A 24,472-nucleotide genomic window follows, 5' to 3' on the forward strand; every position below is an offset into this window, starting at 1 on the left:
TTTATGGGTAACCATGATAACCATGGTTTATCACTATAGTTGACAACCAAGCACCATACCCCGCAGTGGTGCAATTAGAAAATTTATGACAGACAATAATTCTGGGCCCTCTGAGAGCTCCCTGTCAGTGCTGGGCCCTTAGAATCGTCCTGTGTGCGGGAATGTCTGCACCTGCTATTCCCACACAAAGGTACAAAATTGTTACATTTCAAGCACTTTCACCTGTTCTGATTACGTTCTAAGAAATAAGCACCTGTAATGTTCAAAAATCTTGTTTCTATTTTGTACCTTTTTATAATTGAATTTCCTCATTTTCTCATTAAAAAAAAACGAAAATGATCATATGATCATAAATGTGATCTTGAACCATAAATGATGTCTATATTATTGGTTACTGAGCTAAAGTAAACATCTGTTAAGTATTTTAACATAAATTGTTATGGCTCTATTGATTTAAAAGCCTAATAATGTGGTGGGTCCACCCGGGAACATTGGCTGAGTAACAAAAATATGAACACCTTACAAGGTTTAAACCCTTACATTACCATGGTCATTAACCATGGTTTTCCTCAGAAGGTATAAACCATGGTTTTCCTCAGAAGGTATATACCATGGTTTTCTTCAGAAGGTATAAACCATGGTTTTCGTTAGAAGGTATAAGCCATGGTTTTCTTCAGAAGGTATAAACCATGGTTTTCGTCAGAAGGTATAAGCCATGGTTTTTCCTAACCCAACTTCATGGACTGTTAAAAAAACATAGTAGTTACACAGTTACCATGTTAAAACCATAGTAGTACCACAGTCACCATGAAGTGCGATAGGGGAACCATGGTGGAACCAAAGCTACTATGAAGAACTATGCATAAACCACTGTAGTACTATGGTTAGGAGCATGGTGATCACCATGGGCTATAGTTACTGCATTTAAACCATAGGAAACCATAGTGAATTTTTGTAAGGGGAGGCACGGTGGCACCTCCAGACTGAGAAAGATTGATACTCAGGAAACAGTGTTGGAAGATATGGAAACTTAGCAAGCAGGAGCCGAAGGCCAAACAATGTTACAACACTCAATTATGAAGACAATGGGCTTTCATCTTTGTGATCTAAAACTCAGCGCAAAGCATATTTTTATCATGATGCAAAGTGTATTCTTATCTTACACTCGGATTTTTCGCCATGCGTGTCTCTTTTATCGAACAATGCGCTCAGGGTGTGGTACTAAGGTGTGGTCTAGCGCGTTATCAAAAAATCCCTATCTTACACCATCTAAAAAGCATTAAGCCACTGACCAAGAAAAACCTGGTCTATAGCGAAAGGCGCATATGAAGCACAGCTGAAGACAAACTGTCACGAGATGTAAGCAGCAACTCCTCTGCAGGATAAATGTCCTTAGGTTTTTTATTCAGTCATTCGAACATTATTGGGGTAAGTCTGGCTTTTTTCAGGCTATGTTTTCGATGGTAACCCATTGTCAGTCAATAGTGAAAGTAATTAACCGTGTATAACTGTTTTGTCGTTGACTATGACACCACGGTCAAGTTTATTTCATTTTGCCAATGAGCTCAAATAATAGCTGAGTGCGGATGCGTGTAGGCTATACTCTGCAGGGTTTTAGTAAAGCATGGGCTAGTGGAATACCTGTTCCTCCAAAGTCACTAAATTTGACCTATATTTGTTGAACTTCCAGCCTTGTAAACATTTAATGATTCTTATACGTTTCTATTTTGTTTCCATTTCATGTAGATATGATCTTCTTTCGTGAGATAACAGTTAGGTCTACATGCAGTGGCACTGACACCTTCTCCTTATCCTGTGCTCTCCATACGCGCATGCATGCACGCACGCACGCACGCACGCACGCACGCACGCACGCACACACACACACACGCACACACACACACACACACACACACACACACAGACTCGCTCCTCTCCTCTGTAGGCTACTTGCACGTGAATTTGAACAAACTACTGTAGATTGTTGCAGCGCAAATAAATGACCGTTCCGCTTGGTGTTAACTAAAGGTTAGCATCATCAATACCACAGCGTCCAAGATGGCCACCAGAGGCTAATTTGGGATATCTGAAGCATTAATCAGCCTAGGAAAGTGTTTTTTGTGTTTAATCAGATTTAGAGGTCACTGATTCATATATGTCACACTTAAGTATCGGTTCATAATTTTCAAAGACTTATAATATTCAATATGGCGTCCAAGATGGCCACCAGAAGCTAATTTTGGCTATATCTGACGCATTATTCAGCCTAGGAAAGTGTTTTTCATGTTTAATCAGATTTAGAGGTCACTGATTCATATACGTCAGACATAGTATCAGTTCATCATTTTCAAAGACTTGTCATTTTCAAGATGGCCTCCAAGATGGCCACCAGAAGCTAATTTTGGCTATGAAGCAAAGTGTTTTTCATGTTTAATCAGATTTAGCGGTCACTGAGTCATATATGTCACACTAAAGTATCAGATCATCATTTTCAAAGACTTGTCATTTTCAAGATGGCGTCCAAGATGGCCACCAGAGGCTAATTTTGACTATATCTGAAGCATTATTCAGCCTAGGAAAGTGTTTTTCATGTTTTATCAGATTAAGAGGTCACTGATGACTCTTCATCTCCACCTTTTTTAGTGTTCTTATAGTAGGACCTGAGGATGCATGATGTTTTCTCTCTCAGTGTCACCATGCCTTCAAAACCTTCTCCTTCTGTGAAACATATGTTGTTCCTGTACCGCTCCCTCAGTTTAGCTTTCAGATACTGATTACCGAATGGAATGGAATCAACCTCAATCAAATACTCTTTCATGTTAGATCCAAGTACAGAGATAGTCAACTGTTCTTAATTGTGTGCATTTTGGCAACACACTCCGCTGTTCGTGTAGAAGATATGGATTACCTTGCACTGCTGCCTGTGGAACGTGTCAAAATGAACAATGTGACAATCCACACAAGTTCCTTTCAGAGGAGTCAGAGGATGATGAATAATGATATAATAATTATTTCTGATCGACTTATGCATATAGTTTAAGATTCAGTTTAATTAGCTCCCCCCTAATGATAGATGCCAACAATTATTGATCTACACAAATATACAATACATGCCTATAGTACATGGGTCATGGTTCATTAAAGTCATAAAAAAGCCACTTACTCGCAAACTCTACTCTACATATTGTAAAAGCATATACCCTGTACATGAAATATAACATTAATCAACAAAATAACATTGCCATCTTCCTCCACGCCAAGCATAATACATACTCTATTCTGTATAGGCAAATATACTGTAAAGCCGATACATTTTGGCATATACAGTCCAGGGAAAACAAATGAAACACCCTAAAATATATATTTTCTGAAAGCATATAATCTGTAGATAAGATATAGCACCAGTTAAGACATGTCTTATCTTCCTCCATGCATGCACAATACAATGCCCTCTATAATGTATAGGTGAATCTAGTGTAAAGAGGATATATGTTGGCATGTTAAGTCCAGGGAAAACAAATTAAACACCTTAAAATATATATTTTCTGAAAGCATATAATCTGTAGATAAGATATAGCACCATTTAAAACATGTCCCACCCTCTTCCATGAATGCACAATACAATGCCCTCTATTCTGTATAGGCGAATCTAGTGTAAAGGGGATATATGTTGGCATGTTAAGTCCAGGGAAAACAAATTAAACACCCTAAAATATATATTTTCTGAAAGCATATAATCTGTAGATAAGATATAACACCATGTCCCATCTTCCTCCATGAATGCACAATACATTGCCCTCTATTCTGTATAGGCGAATCTAGTGTAAAGCGGATACATGTTGGCCTCTTTTGTCCAGGGAAAACAGATTAAACATCCTAAACTATATATTTTCTGAAAGCATTTAACCTGCAGATGAGATAAAACACCAGTTAAGACATGTCCCATCTTCCTCCATGCCATGAACAATACATTGCCCTCTATTCTGTATTGGTGAATCTAGTGTAAAGCAGATACATTTTGGCATGTACAGTCCAGGGAAAACAAATCAAACACCCTAAACTAAATATTTTCTGAAAGCATATAACCTGCAGATGAGATATAACACCAGTTAAGACATGTGCCATCTTCCTCCATGCCATGAACAATAGGCGAATATAGTGTAAAGGGGATACATTTTAGCCTATATTGTCCAGGCAAAACAGATTAAACACCCCAAACCATATATTTTCTAAAAGCATATAACCTCTAGATGAGATATAACACCAGTTAAGACATGTTTTATCTTCCTCCATGCCATGGAGATGGTTCATAATCCTGTATTGCATTTGCTCTGTATTAAAACGCATTGATTTTAATTTATGGCTGAAAAAGGTAGAGCATTAAAACATTTTCAATTGTAACATTTAAAATCCTATTCTTGTTTAATTTGACCATCATTTGATATCAATTTCACCCCTGTAGACTGAATAGTAATTGAGATATAGCCATTCTAACCTGTTGACAGCCATTTTGAAAATGACCCCTTTCCCAAGGTCAGATTTTACTAGATTTTTAGTATGTTATTTAGCATGTCCAACAGTACCAGAATCCATAAAAAAAACCTTTTGTATCAATTTTTTTGACGTTGAACCCTATATTGACCCGCCTAAGTGCAATATGCATGCATGCAAATGAACTAGTTTGTTCATATCACAACAAAGCCAATCGCGGAGACAAAACTCTTTATACAGGCAAAGTTAGCAGCAGTTAGCAGCATGTATGTAGCCTAAAGCCTTAGCTGGTAAGCTAATGTTAGAACAGCTGGGTTTTTGGTGGTTAGCTGTGTCAACTACTTGCGGATAACATTATGCATCAATTCATTCTGTGAGATGAAATGTTTGCGCCGCCAACCCCCTTGGATATCGCAAATGCCCCCACTGCCACTGTACTCCAGTCAGGGGCGCAGATACCCATTTTTGAGGGGTATGCAACAACAATATTGCCCCCAAAAAAAAAAAAAACAAACAAACAAAAAAACACAAACAACTAAAGCAAAACAAAAGGCCGATAATTTACACTATTACTGTGCATGAGTGTCTATTGAATATGTTTTTAAAGATATGCTGCCAATTTGATGTTTAACTTGATGTTATACTTGATAAGTATTGATAAATGGTGCATTGCCACTTTAAGGGAGTCTAACGGTTCTCATAACGTCCTTTTGCCAGCTATTGCTCACAATGGATAAGGCTGATAGGCACTCTAGCCTGGTTTGTTTGCACCACATTGACAACACAATATTAAGTTAATACAAGGAGCCTTCATTGTTAGGATATGGAAACATGTAATGAGTTGCTGCTAGCATGACATTTCTGTTTGCAGTTGGCCATTAAAAGTGCAGTATGAGCATGGTAGCCACCTAGCTATCTGAATGGAATAGGCTATGTTTCAATCGGCATTATGCTTAACAAACGCTAGTTAGTATGTTAACATTCATATTTGCAAGCCTCCATGTACAGACGTCATCACTTTAAATACTACCTGTTGCCTTTCACCGTCCACTTATTTAACTGCTGTTGCATCCCTTGCCATGCCATCTCCTTTTCCCTCTTTCTTTTTCTATTTTTAGTCGTCAACAGCTTTTTTTTTGCTGTATCCATCTTTTCCCATAGACGGCAACTCACTACTCGCAGGCCTATCTGCTCACCCAGCACTCACGGCGCCCCCACTCCCTCTTCTATGTCAAAATTCTATGATGGAATCTTATGAGATAGGGCGCCTACTCTAGCCTGTTAGTCCTCTAAAATGTTATAGACCATTGAGAAAATGTTGAAAATATTTAAAAACGGACAGCAGTAGCTACATATAGAAAATACCAAATATATGGCAAGCGCAATAAATGCGTTTTGGTGACGTCACATATTACAAAGTGTAATCGCAGCCTTTGCGGTTTGAAAATCGCGTTTCATCATATCGATATTATCGCAAATGCAATAAATCGTTCAGCCCTAATTTCTGCGACACTGGACTCATTTCGTCGTGGCACGCCTCAAATAGTGATCTGGCAGACATTCAGAGCAAGCAAGCATGCTAACAATCTTAGTAATCAGATTAATCCTAACAAAAGTAACATGCGCACATCCAAAAATAGGTGCTGGAATAAAAAGTAAAGCCATAAAAAAAACGCAAGGAATATCCGCACACTAGCTCCCCTTTTTTTCTGTTTATTAGAGTTTACACCATAAGTAACGTTTTGAACCTCAGCTCTTCATCAGACTTTTCACAGATAAATTCACAGATCATTGCCATATTTAAATAGTTCACTAGGTCACATGACAATAGGTTTCTACACAGTCTTACTCTGAATGATTTTTTTAGCGGAATTGTTACCGTGTCATAAGTTACAGGTTTTGAACATGGTGTCATCTGAATGTTCTGACTAGCAGGTGTTGTATAGGAGGAAGATGTATTGCACTAAATTGGGGAAATGAGAGGCTAAACTGTCCTAAAGTGTGTCCAATTGCGTCTGATATTTTGGGGAATTCTTTACTTTTATCCCGTAAGTTACACATTTTTCGGACGTTATGATTTGTATTAGACCTACTGACAGTCTGCAGGCATGAAGCGAGTGTAGGAAGAAACTATGGCACTTAAAGAAACAAAGTAGCCTTTGCATCTCAAACTGAACTCAAAACAAAAAGATTAAGGACAGGGCAAATGAAACTGAAACAACGGAGAAGTTGCGTTAACATTGGCGAGATCTATTTGTGTATCGTATGAGTAGACTTACATGTTCAGGCAACTTGCAATAGACAATGATGTATTGTTTGTGTTGCGGATGCTGCCATTGCACAAGGCTGTTCACCATCCATTTGGTTCAGGAGCAGAGTTGCGTTCTGCATGCTGTCCCTTCTCGTTAATAAATATCTGACAGTATATTTTGCTTACACCGGCAGCGCAGATTATAAAGATGGCACTGCTGCAAATGCAGCATTGACAGTGGGTTTGGCTTATGAGTTGGACCGTTCAATGTAGACTTAGTCACTAATGGCCCTTTTCCATTAAAGACCATGGCTGGCCCAAGGCTTTTCCCCGGTCTTAAACACCGGTGCGTGGTCTCAGTGTTCTGTGTCCATAAGGAGCTGTAACATCGGGGACATTAGCTGGAAAGTATAAACTGTACTTAGCAACAACACCGCGAGCATACATCAAATCAATTACAAGGACATTTAAACTAGTCATAACATTGTAAGAACCCGTATCTGTTAGGTTTTCAGTTCTTAAGGAGCCAATCGCAGACAGCTCAGATCAGTGACAAAGTTTTATTTTAATAAAGACACAGGTATCAATTCCTCATGGAACACAAATTGCAGTCTTTAAACTCAAGAGGCAGGCAAAAAGGCAAATGCAAAATCCAGGGCAAAAATAATCCAAGGCAGAGTTCAAAACATAGGTCCAGAACAGGCAGAGGAGTGTACTGTACTGTACTGTGTACTGAGGACTGTACAGTCCTACCTAATAGGCCTACTCGAAGCAGATAGCGTTGTCTGACAGTCGAGTGGGTTAATGCACGTATTTCCAGAACAGGTCTGCAACTTTCAGGCAGTTCTGAGTTCGAATTTAGGCAGAAGCAGAGCCTATTATAATGAGCGCATACGGGGGGAGTAAAAGCGACTGATGCAGCTGTTACAACTGTAGGCTACAATGGTCGCAATACAGAAATATGCGCGTTAGTTTAGTTAGAGATTATTGTTATTATTATTATTATTATTTTACCTTACGTTACCTACACCAAAGCTGAATAAAATTATGCAAGATCAAAGTAACCTAAGGTAGCCTATGGCTCTCATGGTCTGCGATTTTTGTTTTTAGATCATTTCAAACAAATCATTAGTCTAACGTGACGGCATCACCTTTGATGGACATTTATTTCCTTTTGTCTATATTTGACGATGAGGGATTAACATGAATGTCTATCTGACGGACCCCCACGTCGGAAAACAACGCAGAAGGTACACCTTTCTCGTTGGAATTTGACGCCAAGGACCCTTGACCATGCGTCAGACCTTTGACGAGTAGGGAGTGAGACTGGGTTGTTCAAAAGTCCTAGGTTCAGCCCAATTCGGCCCTGGCCTACTAAAAAGTCTGAGGCTTTACCCCAGACACCGGGGTTTTACCCCATAGTGGAAAAGGGCCAATATGGGCCCCATGCGTAGTGAAAAGACCCTGCCATGAGATGATTTGAAGTTGTAAGACCCATAGCTAATGTCAACAACCCACAACACACCTTACAGATGGCCATTTGCTATGAAACACTTTATGAATTGCATTGTGTCAAAGAACGGAGATGTCTTGTCTGCACACAGGCTAATAGGCTACTAAATCTCAAATAAGGTTAAAAAAAAAATAATTCTGAATTTAATAAAACTGAATTTAGGCCCTAGCCTACAACAAAAGTAATTTTACATTCTACATTCCTTGAGATTTTTACGCTATCAATATCAACAGACACGACAGACATATTTTCTATGCCCGAGAAGTGGGGCGTCTTAATTATCGAAGACAACGAAAATATTATTTGGTTCATCATAGTCACTATAATGTCTGCAGTGCACTTTTCAGTCACACGTTGACATTGAAATGGCAGTGGTGGCTTACAAGTAACGCAAATGAGTAAAAAAAGTACTTTTTTCGGGTAACGAGTACTTTTCACGTTCCTTTTTAAGGCTGTAATTTTACTCTTACTCGAGTAAATATTTGAACTAGAATTCTACTCTTTACTCAATTCCATTTTCCATTGGGCCTTCATTAAAATCAGTATTTCGATAGAAGTACATATCTTCATTGATTGGAATACAAGCGTACACGTTAGCAATGCGCCCTCCCTAGTGCTCCCGAGGAGACGAGCCGTTACGTTCGGACTGAGGACTAGAAACGCCATGGATTCAGAGATGAACGCTAGTAGCCTACTACTGAAGCATCCCCCACTCCCGTGGTCAACCCTTGGCCACATCTGCCACACTGTTCCATCCCATGCGAAGGAAGGGAGACAACCATAATGAAATGCTTATTGTGTCACCCTAAGCTTACAACAATATCAGCCTTCAAAACTTCTACATCTAACCTTCACAAACACATTGAGGTAAATTGCATTGTTTTCTATCAGTACTTCTCGTAGTGCTATCTAGCGAGCTAGTCCTAGCTGCATTCGACCTACACTGTAGAACAAACATTGCAGTAGGCAGTATCAGGGGTCTCCAAAAACGGTGTCCACGGGATGCCTATGAGGTGCCCACAGCGCACTTTCTAGCCAACAAGTCGCCTGCAGATCACACTCTAAAAACATGCTCCATTGTGGACCTTTTTAATAGATATTTAATTGTAGACCATACATCTGTAACATTAAAGGAAAATTCCGGCATTTAGCACTTTAAGTCCCTTTTCTGGTTTGTTTTGGATGAACTAGAGTGGTGGACGATTGGTCCAGGCTCTACTTTTCTGACTCGTTTTGAATCGCCTTTGACTACTTCAGAGTGGCTGCCCACAGGCATGCACAAACATGTCCTAAAACAACCCTTAACGGTCGCTCCAAAACAAGTAGTGTAGCGAAATACAGTTTCTGTGTCATGTTTTATTTGCCATTTTGTAAAATCCCATTGATTTCTGTTGGAAGACTCATTGCACGTTGATATTACTGAGCCACTGGAAACGGAAACGGGGGATGTTTACATTTGGTTGTAGTCTTTCCGCGAGACCTTCTTTTACTGTCTATGCTTCAGGCTCAAATTTTGAGCAGAAGTTTATACGCGGTTGTGAGGTGTCTGAAAAATAGTTCTACAATAGCAAATAAGGCAGCCGTGGCCTACTGGTTAGCGCTTCAGACTTGTAACCGGAGGGTTGCCGGTCGAACTCCAGAACGACCAGTAGGCACGGCTGAAGTGCCCTTGAGCAAGGCACCTAACCCCTCACTGCTCCCCAAGCGCCGCTGTTGTTGCAGGCAGCTCACTGCGCCGGGATTAGTGTGTGCTTCACCTCACTGTGTGCTGTTTCACTAATTCACGGATTGGGATAAATGCAGTGACCAAATTTCCCTCACGGGATCAAAAGAGTATACTTAAGATGGCTGGAAATCATACATTGCGCCGATATATTTGATTTTAATAATCAACAAACACCACTAACCACTCGGTGAGTTGCACAGTTTTGAAAACGAACGTTAAGGGTTGTTTTAAGGACATGTTTGTGCATGCCTGTAGGCAGCCACTCTGAAGCAGTAAAGGCGATTCTAAACGAGTCAGAAAAGTCGAGACAAGACCAATCATCAAAATTTCGGTGTCCACCACTCTAGTTCATCCAAAACAAACCAGAAAAGGGACTCAAAGTGCTAAATACCGGAATTTTCCTTTAACTTGATATTGGTGATTGGTATTGATAACTTAAATGTAAAAATCACATGGGCCTATTATTTAGGAGGATTACCCTCACAAAAAAGGAGTGAGGGTCTGTTTGTTTCAATATCATGAGTAGCCCTCCATATGATTTTGGGTCCTTCAGGTAGCCCTCATTCCCAAAAAGTTTGGAGACCCCTGGTATAACTATAAGAATAAGCACTATATGCTTCAGGAAGGGTTGACAACAGAATGTAACTTGCTGAATAAATGCAGCAACTCGACTGCATTTCCGGCGGGAACTGCGAAAGTGTGCTTGCCCTGGTCCGGTCACCAACGTGAGCAGACAGTGGCATACGTTATGCTGAACCTGGCTTGATCCAGGCATGGTAACAGTGCCTTTCAGTTTTGGAGCAGTGGCAATATCTCAAAAGCTCTAGGAGAGGGCTATTCAACTATTGGCTTGCGGGTTGAATGCGGTTCGTTGGATTTTACCTTTGGGCCTGCCTTCGAATTTAGCTTCTATGACTGAGATCAAATCAATAAAATAAAATGACAGCAGTGATTGGCTGCAAAAATAAATAATGTCACGTGTCTTGCGCCTCTCAAACTGGGCTATCAGGTAACCTACAGAGGAATTGAAATTATGAAATATGACCAAGGCATTAAAAAGCTGCTTGTTTGTCAGGATACTTTTTCACTGATTTATTTAAAAAAATATGAGCTCTGAGTGTGAATGTTATATATTCCATCCCACAAATTATGTTTTACTGGTTTATTTGACAAATAATCTATATGGATTTGCTCTATAAAGACCTTATGTCTGTTTGGGATTGATTTGTGAGCCTGGGGTTGTTTTGAGAGCCTATTGATGTAGCCTATCTCAGATGTATCTCAGAATAAAGGAATACTTCATATTACTCTAAACCACCGTCTGTAAATCAACTGTATACTACTGTCTACATTGCACTATATTTCTTGACCTGTCTCTGTATATTTCATCACCTTTCTATACTTTGCCTCACATTGCATGTATGCATCACAGCTCAGATCTTTGGTTGCTATGAAGGCCAGTCGTTCTAAATGGATGGTTGCTATGGCCAAAGGCCAGTTCTATCTCTGCCGTTGTCAAGCGGGCATATCATAGAATTTTGATTAACCTTATCTTATTTTAAACACCTCTATTTTACTTAGCCCACTTCCATACAGTGCGTCCCATTAAGAAGTGGCCACTTCATTCACGCTTACCGTGATTCACACAGCAACATTATTAAATTAATCTGTCACCATATGACTATGCCTACGTTTACATTTAATGTACATGTTGACAATCAGTAGGCTAGTTTTGGTTGTTGGTGGTGTTATTGCATCCCTTAGTTATGCCTACAATGCAAAATTGTTCCCTCGCGATTGGAAGCTCCTGTAGACCATAGTAGACGCATATCAAAACATTGCGTTAGGAGTCCTCGCGACTTCTTTCAAGCTGTCACAGACTTAGGTGCTACTTTTAGAGCTAAAGTGCTTCGTAAATTACTGTTATAAAAAAATAGCAGTTACAAGTGACTAAGTTACGAGTGCAAGCATCTCATATCAAATGAAATGACCATGGCATTACGCTAAACAACATAAATCCCAATTAGCAACATACATCTCCTCCCTATAGCTAGCCACACAAGAAATTCATGATACTAAATCTCTGCTTAGCATGCTTCTCCACTTAGCATTCTAATAACAGAAGGGGCACATTTATGTTGACCACTACAACATGACTCATGTCTGTAACTCTATAAAACACTTACTTTCATAAAGGACGCACACCATCCAGCACATACACATGGAAACCGATATTTTGGGCACTTGTTTGGCCACAAACTCGTCACTCTGAAACTGGACTACTGAAGGCTGCACCCAGGGTTGCTAGGGGCAACATCAAATAAACGAAATGAGAGTCTTTCAGTATTAAATGTGTACGTGTGATTACCAATGGATGTGTGTGGTTTGCAATTAGAATAAACAAGAAATAACATTTCTGCAGAATTCTGGGGTATTCTTACTGTATTCTGATGTGTTCATATGTTACTTCTGTGTGTAGTATACAACAGGGAGAGGTCCATATTATTGTACATAACTGTGCCTTAGGCCTGTGTACCAGCAGGAAGGTCATACAGGCCGATGTTTAGGAACATCCGAGGAACATCAGTGATAACATGGGCCGAGGGAGACATCATGTCTGCCTATTCGGGCTAGTATCTCCATCTGGCCAGGGCCGGGTTTTGTACACTGGTTGGCACCTGCCACGTTGGCATGATTGACGTTTCTATGTTTTAGTATAACAGGCTTTGTCTTAGGTTTTGACTCGGAGACGGATCAAGGAAGCAACCCAAGGAGCATCTTCTGTCGGAAGGCTCAGCAGCCGCTTCTAATAACAACCACAACTGTTAGACTCTGCACAGTTTTACTGTTTGAGACTTAGCCTGTGTTCTGTTATTCATTGTTGTACCATCTACAATAAATCATCATCTAATCGCCGATCCTGATCCCGCCGTCAAGCTTTATTGACCATCTTCAATACAGACATTAGAACTAAAACACAACGCAACAACCAGAGAATCCAACATTTCCAATAATTTCCCATTATAAATTACATAATATTTGCACCTTCCTTACTTGTGAAGCTCACATAATTCTAATGATGTCACCGTATGTATGTGAAATGTAATACAACTTTGCCATTTCCTGCTTGTACTGTCGCCAACTCCATGCTTTTTATTTATCCATGCTATCCATGGTCTAACTCAAAACATTTTTTTAACTTAACTCAAGATAAACATTTGCATCAAAGCTTAAAAACAACAAAGGACAAAGATTGTCTCATAATGTTTTAACAGAGTTATAGCTGTTTTGTTAACTTAATTTACAACAAATAAATGTCAAATAAATCAAATTCAACACAGAACTGATGAACATTATGGGACAGCTGGTGCATTTTTTTTTATGTATATAAAATGTAGCCATAAGAATGACAAGATTATACATGTTAAACTAGTGTCCTTTTTGTAATTAAAGTAGGTGTAGGGATTTACAGTTTGCAGTCTGAGAACATCAGATTCCACATAATCTCCCATATGCTGATTTTATCAACATAACACTCAAAGGTCCATGCTGTGGCCTCATCCAGGGCCAGGAAGAAAACTATGGTGCAAATAACACCAATCAATTGTATAATAGGTGTGGGGGTAGGCCAATGAGAACCATCCCAGGCAAGGGGGAGAGATAATTATCATACATAACTATCTAAAACGCATTACGCCACTGACCAAGAGAAACCTGGTCAGAAATCCATGGCAAGTTGTTTATATGTTATTTTACGTACCCTGCTTCTCTCATCCAGGAACGCACACAGTGCACATCCATGCAAAACATTACAAATGACACGATTACAATGGGAAACATAATTAGAATAAAGATATTACGAAATACATCTCACAATGAGTAAGTTATTCACCATCATTTGCAAATTGGTAATGACGGATACAAGTGATTAGGCAAGAGGCAAATATCGATAGGTTACCATTGTTTTCGATGGTAACCTATTGTCAGTCAATAGTGGAAGTAACTATGTATAACTGTTTTGTCGTTGACTATGAGACAGAGGTGACAAAAGTACTCACTTCCCATACTCAAGTAGAAGTACAAATACTTGTGTTAAAAAATACTCTGGTAAAAGTAGAGTACTGATTTAACTTCTTTACTCAAGTAAAGGTAACAAAGTACAGGCTTGGAAATTTACTTAAAGTATAAAAGTAAAAGTAGTCTTGTGAATGACAACATTTTTTTATGCAACGGTACCACACAAATGTTACCAGAGTGCAAGAGTGCCAGTCTCTCTTTTTAAGTCTTCCCATAACCTGTTGGGCCATTTCTAGGCTTTCCCCCCCAACATTGCACTGTCTACTTCAGAGGGTGTTCTTTTGGCCTACCATCAAATGCTGGACATCTTTAGAAAGCTAAGATCCTGTAGTTTCTTAGGAAGCACTGCCACAGAGTTACAAAGCCTATAATATTGTTTTTTCTTTCTGCCGGATAACAAGCATCTTGAATTGACCACATTTCAGCCCTCTAGGTCACTTGATATGATTTTAGAAACACAACTGAGCCCTAGCAACAGGTCTTGCGAAGCTGTGTGCAAAAGTAGATCAATATAGAATGAAAAATAAGTACTTTAGATCATTATTTGCCAAGGTATGCTCATGCGTTTTGTAATGCCCTATGGAAACTCCCCATAGGACTTTTGGTTACCCAAAATGCATACTGACAATAAAAGTATGCATTTCTGAGGTTTCTTGTAGACTATTTGGATTGTAGCCTATGTCAGGTTCTGATATAGAATGACTACACAAAATGGAATAATTACACCAAAGTCTCTATTCTGCATTTTCTTTGTTGGCTTCATGGGTAGCCTATGTATAAGATGGACTATACATCTGTACAACTAATATTGGATAAAACAACATGAATATGTAATTCCTATGGATTCATGTGAATATTTCAAGACCAGGAATGTAGTGGTAAAATCAGAGGTGGGTAAACTATGAATTCTGTGATCACGGTAAGGTGGACTGCGCCATGCGGTATCAGATTTTTAGAAAAGGCATTCAGAACATGTTTGATGATGGTGGAGGTTATTGTCCAATGTTTACAATACAAGTGACATTAAGTGGTTCATAGAGTGTTGATGAGTGTACATATTGTTATTGTGGATAATACAGTGAGATTTTTAAATGTTAACAGTTGTACTGGTGAATAAACTCTTTTGAGAGGTGGATAAACTCTAATAAGAGATGGATAAACTAAGTTATTTCTGAAATTTCAGAAGTGGAAACTGTGTTTACTTGCGTTTAGCCTCCACTACATCCCTGTTCAAGAACCAATGCTGCATCTACTTATTGCTAAGGATATAGGCTACACTGCAGCTAGAAGTTAGGGAAGCATCAAAGGCGAGAGGAGGAGGGCATTTTTGACTCAATTTAATTGAGACATACTACTACGTGCTAACGTTAACGTTACTGCCATCAAGCTGTAATGATTTGCCGCGAATGAATGGCGCCCAAATCTGTCGCGTCAAATCTGTCGCATCTTGTAGTGGTGCGCCAAGTGCAACGTATATTCCCATCCGCTACTGATGACGCGAAAAATAAAACGGTAGGCTAACTCCACTGAAATTATTTGAAACTAAAGTAACGACCCAGTTTTCTAAAATGTAAGGAGTAGAAAGTACCAATATTCATGTTAAAATATAAGAAGTAAAAGTAAAAAGTCGCCTCAAAAATAAATAGTAAAGTAAAAATATCTAAAAAATCTACTTGAGTACAGTATCGAAGTATTTGTACTTCGTTACTTCCCATCTCTGCAATGAGACCATGGTAAAGTTAGTTTCACTTTGCCAATGAGTTTAAATAATAGATGAGTGCAGATGCATGTAGGCTATATACTCTGCTAGGTTTCAGTAAAGCATGGTTCAGTGGAATAACTGTTCCATACGGTCTCACAGATGTCATTCTCATTGGTTTAAATGATGTTACGCCCAAAACACACCCATGAACGATTAGTGATATAAATCTGTGATGTAAACTTTTCCTTATGCTGTACTCTGGAATTGACAATGATGTGGTGATACGTGTAAAACATAGCAAACCAACCTGATCCAGCATGCAATGGAGAATTAGGGGTACAGAGATGCACTCTGGTGGTATCTGCTTTAGAAGATCACAGTACAATCTCATGTCCACATATGTGTTCAGAGCTTCTATCTGAAAATCTAAGAGGAACAATTAGAGCTTCATTGTATATTCTGTCGCAATGACAACAGAACATCTAACAGTACATTAACCTTAACATATTGTTCATGTAAGAAAAGTATTTTTTTTTTTTTTCAAAAACAATGTGTTCAAATCCTAATCCTACCAGGACTGTCCTCTGACTGTTTCTTCTTTGACACAGAGGTGGGGATAGCTGAAAGTTGTCCCTGAGATAAGTAAAACAAATAATGTGACACAGTTATGATGTGATAATCATATATATGATCATATTTCATGTCAAGGAAACATAATTTGCATATCATGAATTATTTCTCATTTATTTGCATTCATGTCACCAGGGAGCATGCCAGTAGAAATATCTATTCATATTTGTGAAGGTACGAAGAGTAGAGTCTGGCAATACAAAAATCATGATTGTGGGATACTTTATGGCTAAGCAATTTACAAAAATATGTGTACTGACATAAATATTTTACTCATACAAGTCTTGTTACTGAACCACTGGATGAAGAATGTAGATAGATAGATAGATAGATAGATAGATAGATAGATAGATAGATAAATACTTTATTGATCCCTAAGGGGAAATTCAAGAATGTGCCTTATACGCCACTGCATTAGTGACCTGAAGTAACCTGTGCTATGTGTCATTGACAAATAAGGCTTTTAAAAATGTGTTCAAAATAATCTTTAAAGTTGGAAGACTGTGGTGTGGGGCTTTTTATATCATTCCAAAGGCCAAGGGAACTTTATCAGGATGCACAGTATCCTGAATCCATGAAATAACTGGCCTTTAAAAATAAAAATCTGCCTGCCTCTATGGGAATTTACCATAGGGGGGTATATACTTATGCACCCTGTATTTTAATGAAGAACATTTATTTATTTAGGTTACATTATTCATTCACAAAAAAATGGTATCATTAAAGGTTAGAGTTTTCCAGTTAGATCAAGGCATTAAGATCAATGTCCAAAAGATGTTTTTTTTTTTTGCTCCTCTTTTTAGTCAACTTTAGCATGGGGGTGAATACTTATGCAACCCACTGTATGAAACCTTTTGACTTTGGTAGCAAGTTCATCCAATCAATTTTCCAATATAATAAAGAGTTTTTTATTAAAATAACTTTTGTTTTAGTTTTACATTGGTAAACTGTACAAGTCCAACTATGAAGAGAAAGTAGTTATTTTTTATCAATATTTGAGAGAAATTTACAAACTTTTTTCTCATCAGCAGGGATGGAATTTCATCATTGCCCTTTGCGTTGGCCGTGATGCCCCTTTGAAAAGCGGAGGTTCACAGGCCACTTTAACCTTGGTGCCCCCTTCTTTCAATATTCTGCTTTGTGTCTGACTATTAGCGATTTTAATATGTAGCCTATGGCCTGTGAAAATAATCTTAGCATTCACAGCGTGAATTCATTTAATTTAATTTTCAATTTTCAATTTAAAAGTGCGTCCAAATTCATTCTTCTCTTAATACGGTGTCTTGTGTAATCCCGCTGGAATTTCTTGTGAAAATTGATTTTTATTTGCATATTTTGCTAGTATAGAGTCTAAGGAACAAGATTTTTTTTTGTCTTCAAATTTTCACGATCCATTTTCACACTTAGATGACATCATTAAGACTGGGACGACTATAACTTGGGGGTCAAATGTGAGAAAATGCTGGTAAAGAGGGTATTTTGCCTAATTTTTGGGTGCTGATTCTGAATATCATATTCACTTAGCTGATTGTTTAGTTTTAAACCTGCTAATTGCCATTTGAGGCCTAAAAATGGCCTCCATAGGCAACATAGAATAGGGTAAAAAATGTTCCTCCTTGATATTTTTATACTTTACTTTTTTTTTACTAGATTATTTATGTTGAAATAATATTTTTTTCAACCAGGAAGTGTGCTGAGACCTGCCCCAATAGGCGCCATTGGACCATTAAACCACACAATGATCCTAAACATAGAGCCAAACAAGGCAAGAAATGGTTAACCGAGAACAATATAAACAGAGCGAGTCCAGACCTCAATCCGTCAAAAAAGTGAGCACAAGGCCAGAGGGATGGCAAATAATCGTTCTTGACTCAAAACCCAGATTGCTGTTAAAAAGGTGCAGTCTAGAATCATTGTGGAGACATGGAGAGGCTTGGTAGGTATTATCAGAACCATTTTGACAGATGTGAATGCAAATAAAGATGTTTCCATAAATTCTAAGGGTATGAATAATTTTGGACATGCCATTTTTCATAAAAATGTTAAAAAATATGAAAACGCTTCTTTTTTTGATTCCATTGTCTCATATTATCTTGCAACCTTTTGGCATGTGACAGTGTCATTTTCAAAGATATCGATAAAGAGAAAATCAACATTAAATCAATATTTGCCGTTTGGGGTATGAATAATTGTTCTTATCTGTAGATATACTCTTTTGATCCCGTGAGGGAAATTTGTGTTTCACTAATTCACGGATTGGGATAAATGCAAAGACCAAATTTCCCTCACGGGATCAAAAGAGTATATATACTTATACTTATACTTATACTTATACTTACTTAACCTAAGGAGTGGTGTGGCGCGTTGTAGTACAGTACGCTGTGTTTAGAAAATAGGGTCCCGCTGGATTTTCATGTAAAAATTGATTTTTTTGCATATTTTGCTAATATAGAGTCCAAGGAACAAGATTTTTTTTGTCTTCAAATTTTCACGATCCATCTTTAGTGTTTTTATCTGTATGTTTTAAAATAAGCGATTATATCTAATCAGAAAAGTGATTTTCACATTTTCTTCTAATTTTTTGACAATTAATTCTACTTTTTGCACACAAAACCCTCAGATAATGTAGAAAGGTTGTTGGTACTAAAACAATATCCATAGTTTTCAAAATTTGAGTGTCTGAAAAGTGTAAAAACACCTCCACCTTTGTTGCCTATGTCAAAAAACGATTTCTTAATCTTTGCTTTTCTTGATGCTTTCCTTGACCTGCCATGTCATTCTGTCTACCTTAAGAGAAATCTGTCTTGGAAATAATCTAAAATAGTACAGGCAACACAGTACACCACTAGGTGTCATAGGCATGGGTAGTTGAGTAACAGTAGGCAAAATTAACAAACAAAAGTATATAAGGTACAAACAGACAAACCACGGATGGCCCTCTCACAGCCTGAACTTAAAACAAACAAATAACTCAAGGGAAAACATTGCTCAGACACTAAACCATGTGCATTTGCTCTCTTTAAAAGCAACGGGTTATCCACAGCCAACAGGCCGGGCGTGCGAGAGAAGCAATGAAGTCTTAGAATTAACAATAAAGCCATGTTCTTCCAACAAAAACAACCACAAACACCCATGTGCCAAACAATTCAAATGGCCGGCATTGTTCTCCCAGAGAGGAAGCTACGTATACTGTATGACCACCCACGGGTGGGTGTGTGCACCAGCGCTGCAGGTCAGCCTTTCCACATACACACCTGGCTTTAAAGTTCACCGTCCTGGTAGCATACCTATCTACTGCCAAGGCCTGAAGGGGATAGGGAGAATATTTACTTCTGCTACACTGGCAGAGAACTCATGTGAAACAGACTGTGGGAGGTGGAAGGGGTTTGAATGCTGTCCGGCAGTATGAGTGGAACGTCTTAAGGGGGCCCTCTTCCCCATACATGCCTGATCTTATAGTGTGTGCCAATTCCATCCAGACACTCCACAATTTTATACTTGGTAGACACCCATGTATCCTGGATTTTGTGGCGACCGTGAAATGGTTCTTGCAAAAGAGTTTACATGTACATTTAGCAGACACTTCTTGACCAAAGTCACTTACATACTGTATGTCAGCTATATTACAAGGCATCACATTGTCCCCGGAGCAACTTTGGGTTAAGTGCCTTGCTTAAGGGCTTAACAGTGAAAGCCGGGAATTGAACCGGCAACTTTCAGGCTACTGCACGCTGGCCCAGCGTGCAGTAGCCTGAAAGTGCCAGGTGGTAATATGGGTACAGTGTCAGGACCGCACACTGCAATCTCCCAGAAGAACTAAATTTATTGAGTTAAAAGCATAACATTTCGACCCACCAGGGTCTTTATCAGACCGAACATCAGCTCGTATGGGGAGTGCTGTGTGGACTCGTACACAGTGGTATTATAGGCGAACAGGAGCTGAGGGAGCAACTGGGGCCATTTACGCTTCTTTTCAGGGGCTAAGGTCCTGAGCAAGTCATGAAGTGTCCTGTTGAAACGTTCACATTGACCGTTCCCCTCTGGATGATAAGTGGTGGTTCTAGTCTTTGTTAGGTGTCACACAGGTGCTTCAACAGCTCCTCCTCAAAGCTGCGCCCCTGATCAGAGTGGATTCTCCTTGGCACGCCATACACATAAAACCATCTCTCAGTTAGAATCTTAGCTACGGTGGAAGCTCTCTGATCAGGGGTGGGAAAGGCCTGGGTAAACTTTGAGAAAACATTTGTGACTACCAGAACATTCTCTTGTCCTGTGCTAGCCCAATCCAAGAGAGTAAAGTCAATGGAGATTATCTACAAAGGCTTAGTGGCTAACAGATTTCCCAAGAAGGTTCTGGCTTGGGTTGTCTTGCTTTAGCAACCACACAGTGCTCACACTCACTTTTGCACCTCATGCCACATCTGGGGCCAGTAGCACCTGTCATATCAAATCTGTGGTCCTGTCCACCCCCAGATGGCCGTGGTTGTTGTGTAGGCTAGTGAACACTTCGACTCGCAACACCTTTGGCAGTAAAAGCTGCAGCACTGGATCCCTGGAAGGAGGAGCCTGGATAGCTCGGTACAAGGTCCCATCCACTACCTTTATCTGCTACCACTGCTTTATTAACTGCGGACTTCCCTTGGTTCACTCCACTTGTCTTAACGGGTATGTGGTCATCCCTGTCACCAAAACCAGGTATCTGGAAATACAGACATCAGTCCCTAGCAGGACTTTCAGGTCTCTTTTGGTTCGACCAGGGATGGTGTCCACCATACAAGATTCTGTCATCCAAGAGTCTTGAATAGGTGCACTCGAGGCTTGCATGTTGGCTATGGCAAGCGGCAGAGGGACGTCCAGGCCGTGTGACACAGATCGCAAAGTGTTAGTGGGGCTTGTGGGAAGCCTAGAAAGGGTATCGGCATTGTGATTAGCTGTCCCAGGATGATATTTGATGTTGTAATGAAGAGGGCAAGCTGAGAAACCCAGCAATGTTCCAGAGCGCCCAGTTTCGCTGACTGCAGGTATTGGAGGGGAGATACTTGCCATTTTTTTCCCGTGATTGCCCACTTGACTGCAAGGAATTTGAGTTTCATGGCACTATAATTTGACATGTTCCTCTCACTTGGCCGCAAGCCCCAGCTAGCAAAGGCTATTGGTCGCTGTAACCCATCCTTCTCCTGTGACAGAACTGCCCCCAATCCTGCATGGCTTGCATCCGTCTCTAAGATAAAGGGACGACTGAAATTGGCATAACCTAGGACTGGCGCTTGAATAAGCCATTCTTTTAAGGCTCTGAAGGCAAACCTGAATGTGACTACATTCAATGTTAACTATCCAATATTCAGATGTCTGTAATTGAAATGTATGCAAATTAGTGCATCATTAATGAGATATTGTTAAATTACATCCATAAACATATATTTTCAGAAAACTTGTAATGCAAAAAAATATTGTCTCTACATAAATAATTAACTGGTAAAGTTTCATAAGAATATCAAGGAGTTAAATTTTTTACCCTATTCACCCATTCTATGTTGCCTATGGAGGCCAGTTTTAGGCCGCAAATGCTAATTAGCAGGTTTAAAACTAAAAAATTGCCTAAGTAAATATGATATTCAGAATCAGCACCCAAAAATTAGGCAAAATACCCTCTTTACCAGTGTTTTCTCACATTTGACCCCCAAGTGATAGTAGTCCCAGTCTTAAATTATGCATTATATAAATGATGATGTCATCTAAGTGTGAAAATGGATCATGAAAATTTGAAGACAAAAAAAAATCTTGTTATACTAGCAAAATATGCATAAAATTCAGCGGGATTACACAAGACACCGTACTAGTGTCTAAAAATCGCTATCGTACACTACCTAAAATGAATTCCGCCACTGACAAAGTCCATGGCGAGTTGTTCATATGTTATTTTAAAGCAAGAACTTTTCCTCTGTCGCACGTACGCTATTTGTTTATCCAGCAACAGCTTTGCAAATAAAGATGTCCATAGACAAGGTAGAATATGTTGCATGATTTTATGAAATTATGATGTATTGCTAGCCTGGCGGGCCATCCTATATCATTGAAATGTATAGTCTGGAATCGACCCATTCACCTCGCTTAATCCAAGGGGCGGGCAGAGAATTGTCTTTCAAACTGCCTAGGCATGCAATAGGCCAGCACTACGACCATATCTGTATCTGGTCGGCAAAACGGCAAATACATCCTTCTTCGAAAGGAATGACTTAAGTGCATTGTGTTGCTCAACTTTCAAAGAAAAGCACAAGTCCAACTCCTCCAAAGTTGACGCCAACGCCGATTCAAACAACCGCTCTTCGTTCGCCATAGCCACCTTGCTTGTTGTTCACTGTCGCAGGACTGTCGTCATCCTGTTAAGCCCGCCTTAAGACTCTCTAACAAGATAGAGCGCTGTGATTGGATGACGTCCACGGCGTCAGCCAATAGAAATGCCTATGGTTTGCTACTAGGCGTACAGGCTGAGCAAATTAATTTGCCGCCGCTAGGGTGCGTCTAGATTTCTAGGCTAATGTATTGCGACATCATGCAAGTCAAATTTGTAGTTTCTTATGTCTCATTCCATCGAACTACAGATCCGCTATCTGATCTGGCAAACTTACATAGTCCGGTTATAGCCAATAGAGGGCCGCGAAGCGAATGCAGAAGTGCTGTTCACCCTGTTACGAGTTGATGAACCACGGAAACAATTTTGGAAACACACTTTTGACACTTAAAATGTCCCACGGCACATTAACATCCTGTGTGAAGAAAAAATAAACATACCAATACCATAGCCTAAAATTTCAAATAATACACAGATATGGCCTTATTATGGCTTCTATGCAATACCTGCTCAATAAAACAAGCGCCCTCTGTTTCATTTGTAGGTGACTATATCTAATTTAATTGTTGTTATGAACTGGATATGTGATGATTCTGTGAATACTGGATATGGGGCCCCCGTTGTACAATGCCTGCATACCACAAATAGTGCAATCATACAATCAATGAGAGCATGTGGTTATAAATTCTTTGATGCAACAGTTGCTTTTCTGGACCAGTGAGTGACATTTTGGTAATTTTCTGTGGCACACCTGATGATCTCTCACGGCACACTAGTGTGCCCCGGCACAGTGGTGGAAAAACACTGTTTTAAGGTACAAAAAACTCTTTGGTGTTGCTTTAAGAGCTCATTATCAACAGTGATTTGGGTGGGTGCACAATGCACCATCCTTCTATCATCCATGAATGCGCCCCAGCGCACATCATTTTCAAAACATTACAAATTACATGATTACAATGGGCATATCCTGTCATGTTATTATTCAAAACACAAGCAAGAGAAGGCTAAACTGTTTCAACCATATTGTTTAAAATCAAAACAAGAATAAACGCGGCAACTGACTTTCAATGCATGCTGGGAACTAACTAAAGCTAAATTAAATTACGAAGTGTTCCAACCTCAACATGAAAGACGCTTCCAAATCAGCACAGCTCCGGCTGCTTATTGAATCCATGGTTGAAGCATAAAGAGAGCTAAAAGTATAATGCTAGCCTATCTTTGGTTGAACCTTTGGGTCAACCCCCATGACAACCCCCCTTCCCCCTCTATCTCTCTCTCACACACAGGCACGTTAGGTAAAATCAGCTCCGTGTGACATGTTGACAGATCTACTCCATTGATTATACAAAATTCACCCTTAATTAATCCTTCAGGGAACGTTCCCAAAAGGTTTCCTGACAGTTGCAGAAAACAATACTTTTAGAGAACGCTCTGGGAATGTCAGTTAAAGGATAACATTTTTTATCCTTAAAGAGAAACTATGCAGTATTGGCAATTTCCTCACTGTTTTCTCGGGTTTTGCCTCTTTTCCCTGGCTCTGTCATGACGAATTTCTGAGAAACTCCATCGCTACCTTGTTCTAGCCGGTGCCTGGCGTGTACAGTATGTGTGTTTTAATGCAGTAAAGCAATTCGTTACACTCGTTACTTCCTGACACTGGCCGCCAGCCTGCTGGATGCAAGGGTGTTTTTTCCGCTCACAGGCGGTAGGGGGAAGCGAGACGGCCACCA

General features: G+C 39.5%; 1 protein-coding gene across 5 annotated transcripts in view; it reads right to left on the reverse strand.

Moving 5' to 3' along the window:
• spag17 (sperm associated antigen 17) overlaps positions 1–24,472 on the reverse strand; it is a 268,746-nt gene that overhangs the window by 175,945 nt on the left and 68,329 nt on the right. For all 5 annotated transcript variants that reach the window (XM_048252172.1, XM_048252171.1, XM_048252170.1 and 2 more), the window contains 2 exons: positions 16,333–16,393; positions 16,068–16,186 (listed from right to left, as the gene is read on the reverse strand). In XM_048252172.1, coding sequence (XP_048108129.1) covers positions 16,068–16,186; positions 16,333–16,393 — 180 coding nt within the window. The remainder of the gene's footprint in view (positions 1–16,067; positions 16,187–16,332; positions 16,394–24,472) is intronic.

This window comes from Alosa alosa, chromosome 9 (genome assembly GCF_017589495.1).
Source record: "Alosa alosa isolate M-15738 ecotype Scorff River chromosome 9, AALO_Geno_1.1, whole genome shotgun sequence".
Classification (NCBI taxonomy): Eukaryota; Metazoa; Chordata; class Actinopteri; order Clupeiformes; family Clupeidae; genus Alosa; species Alosa alosa.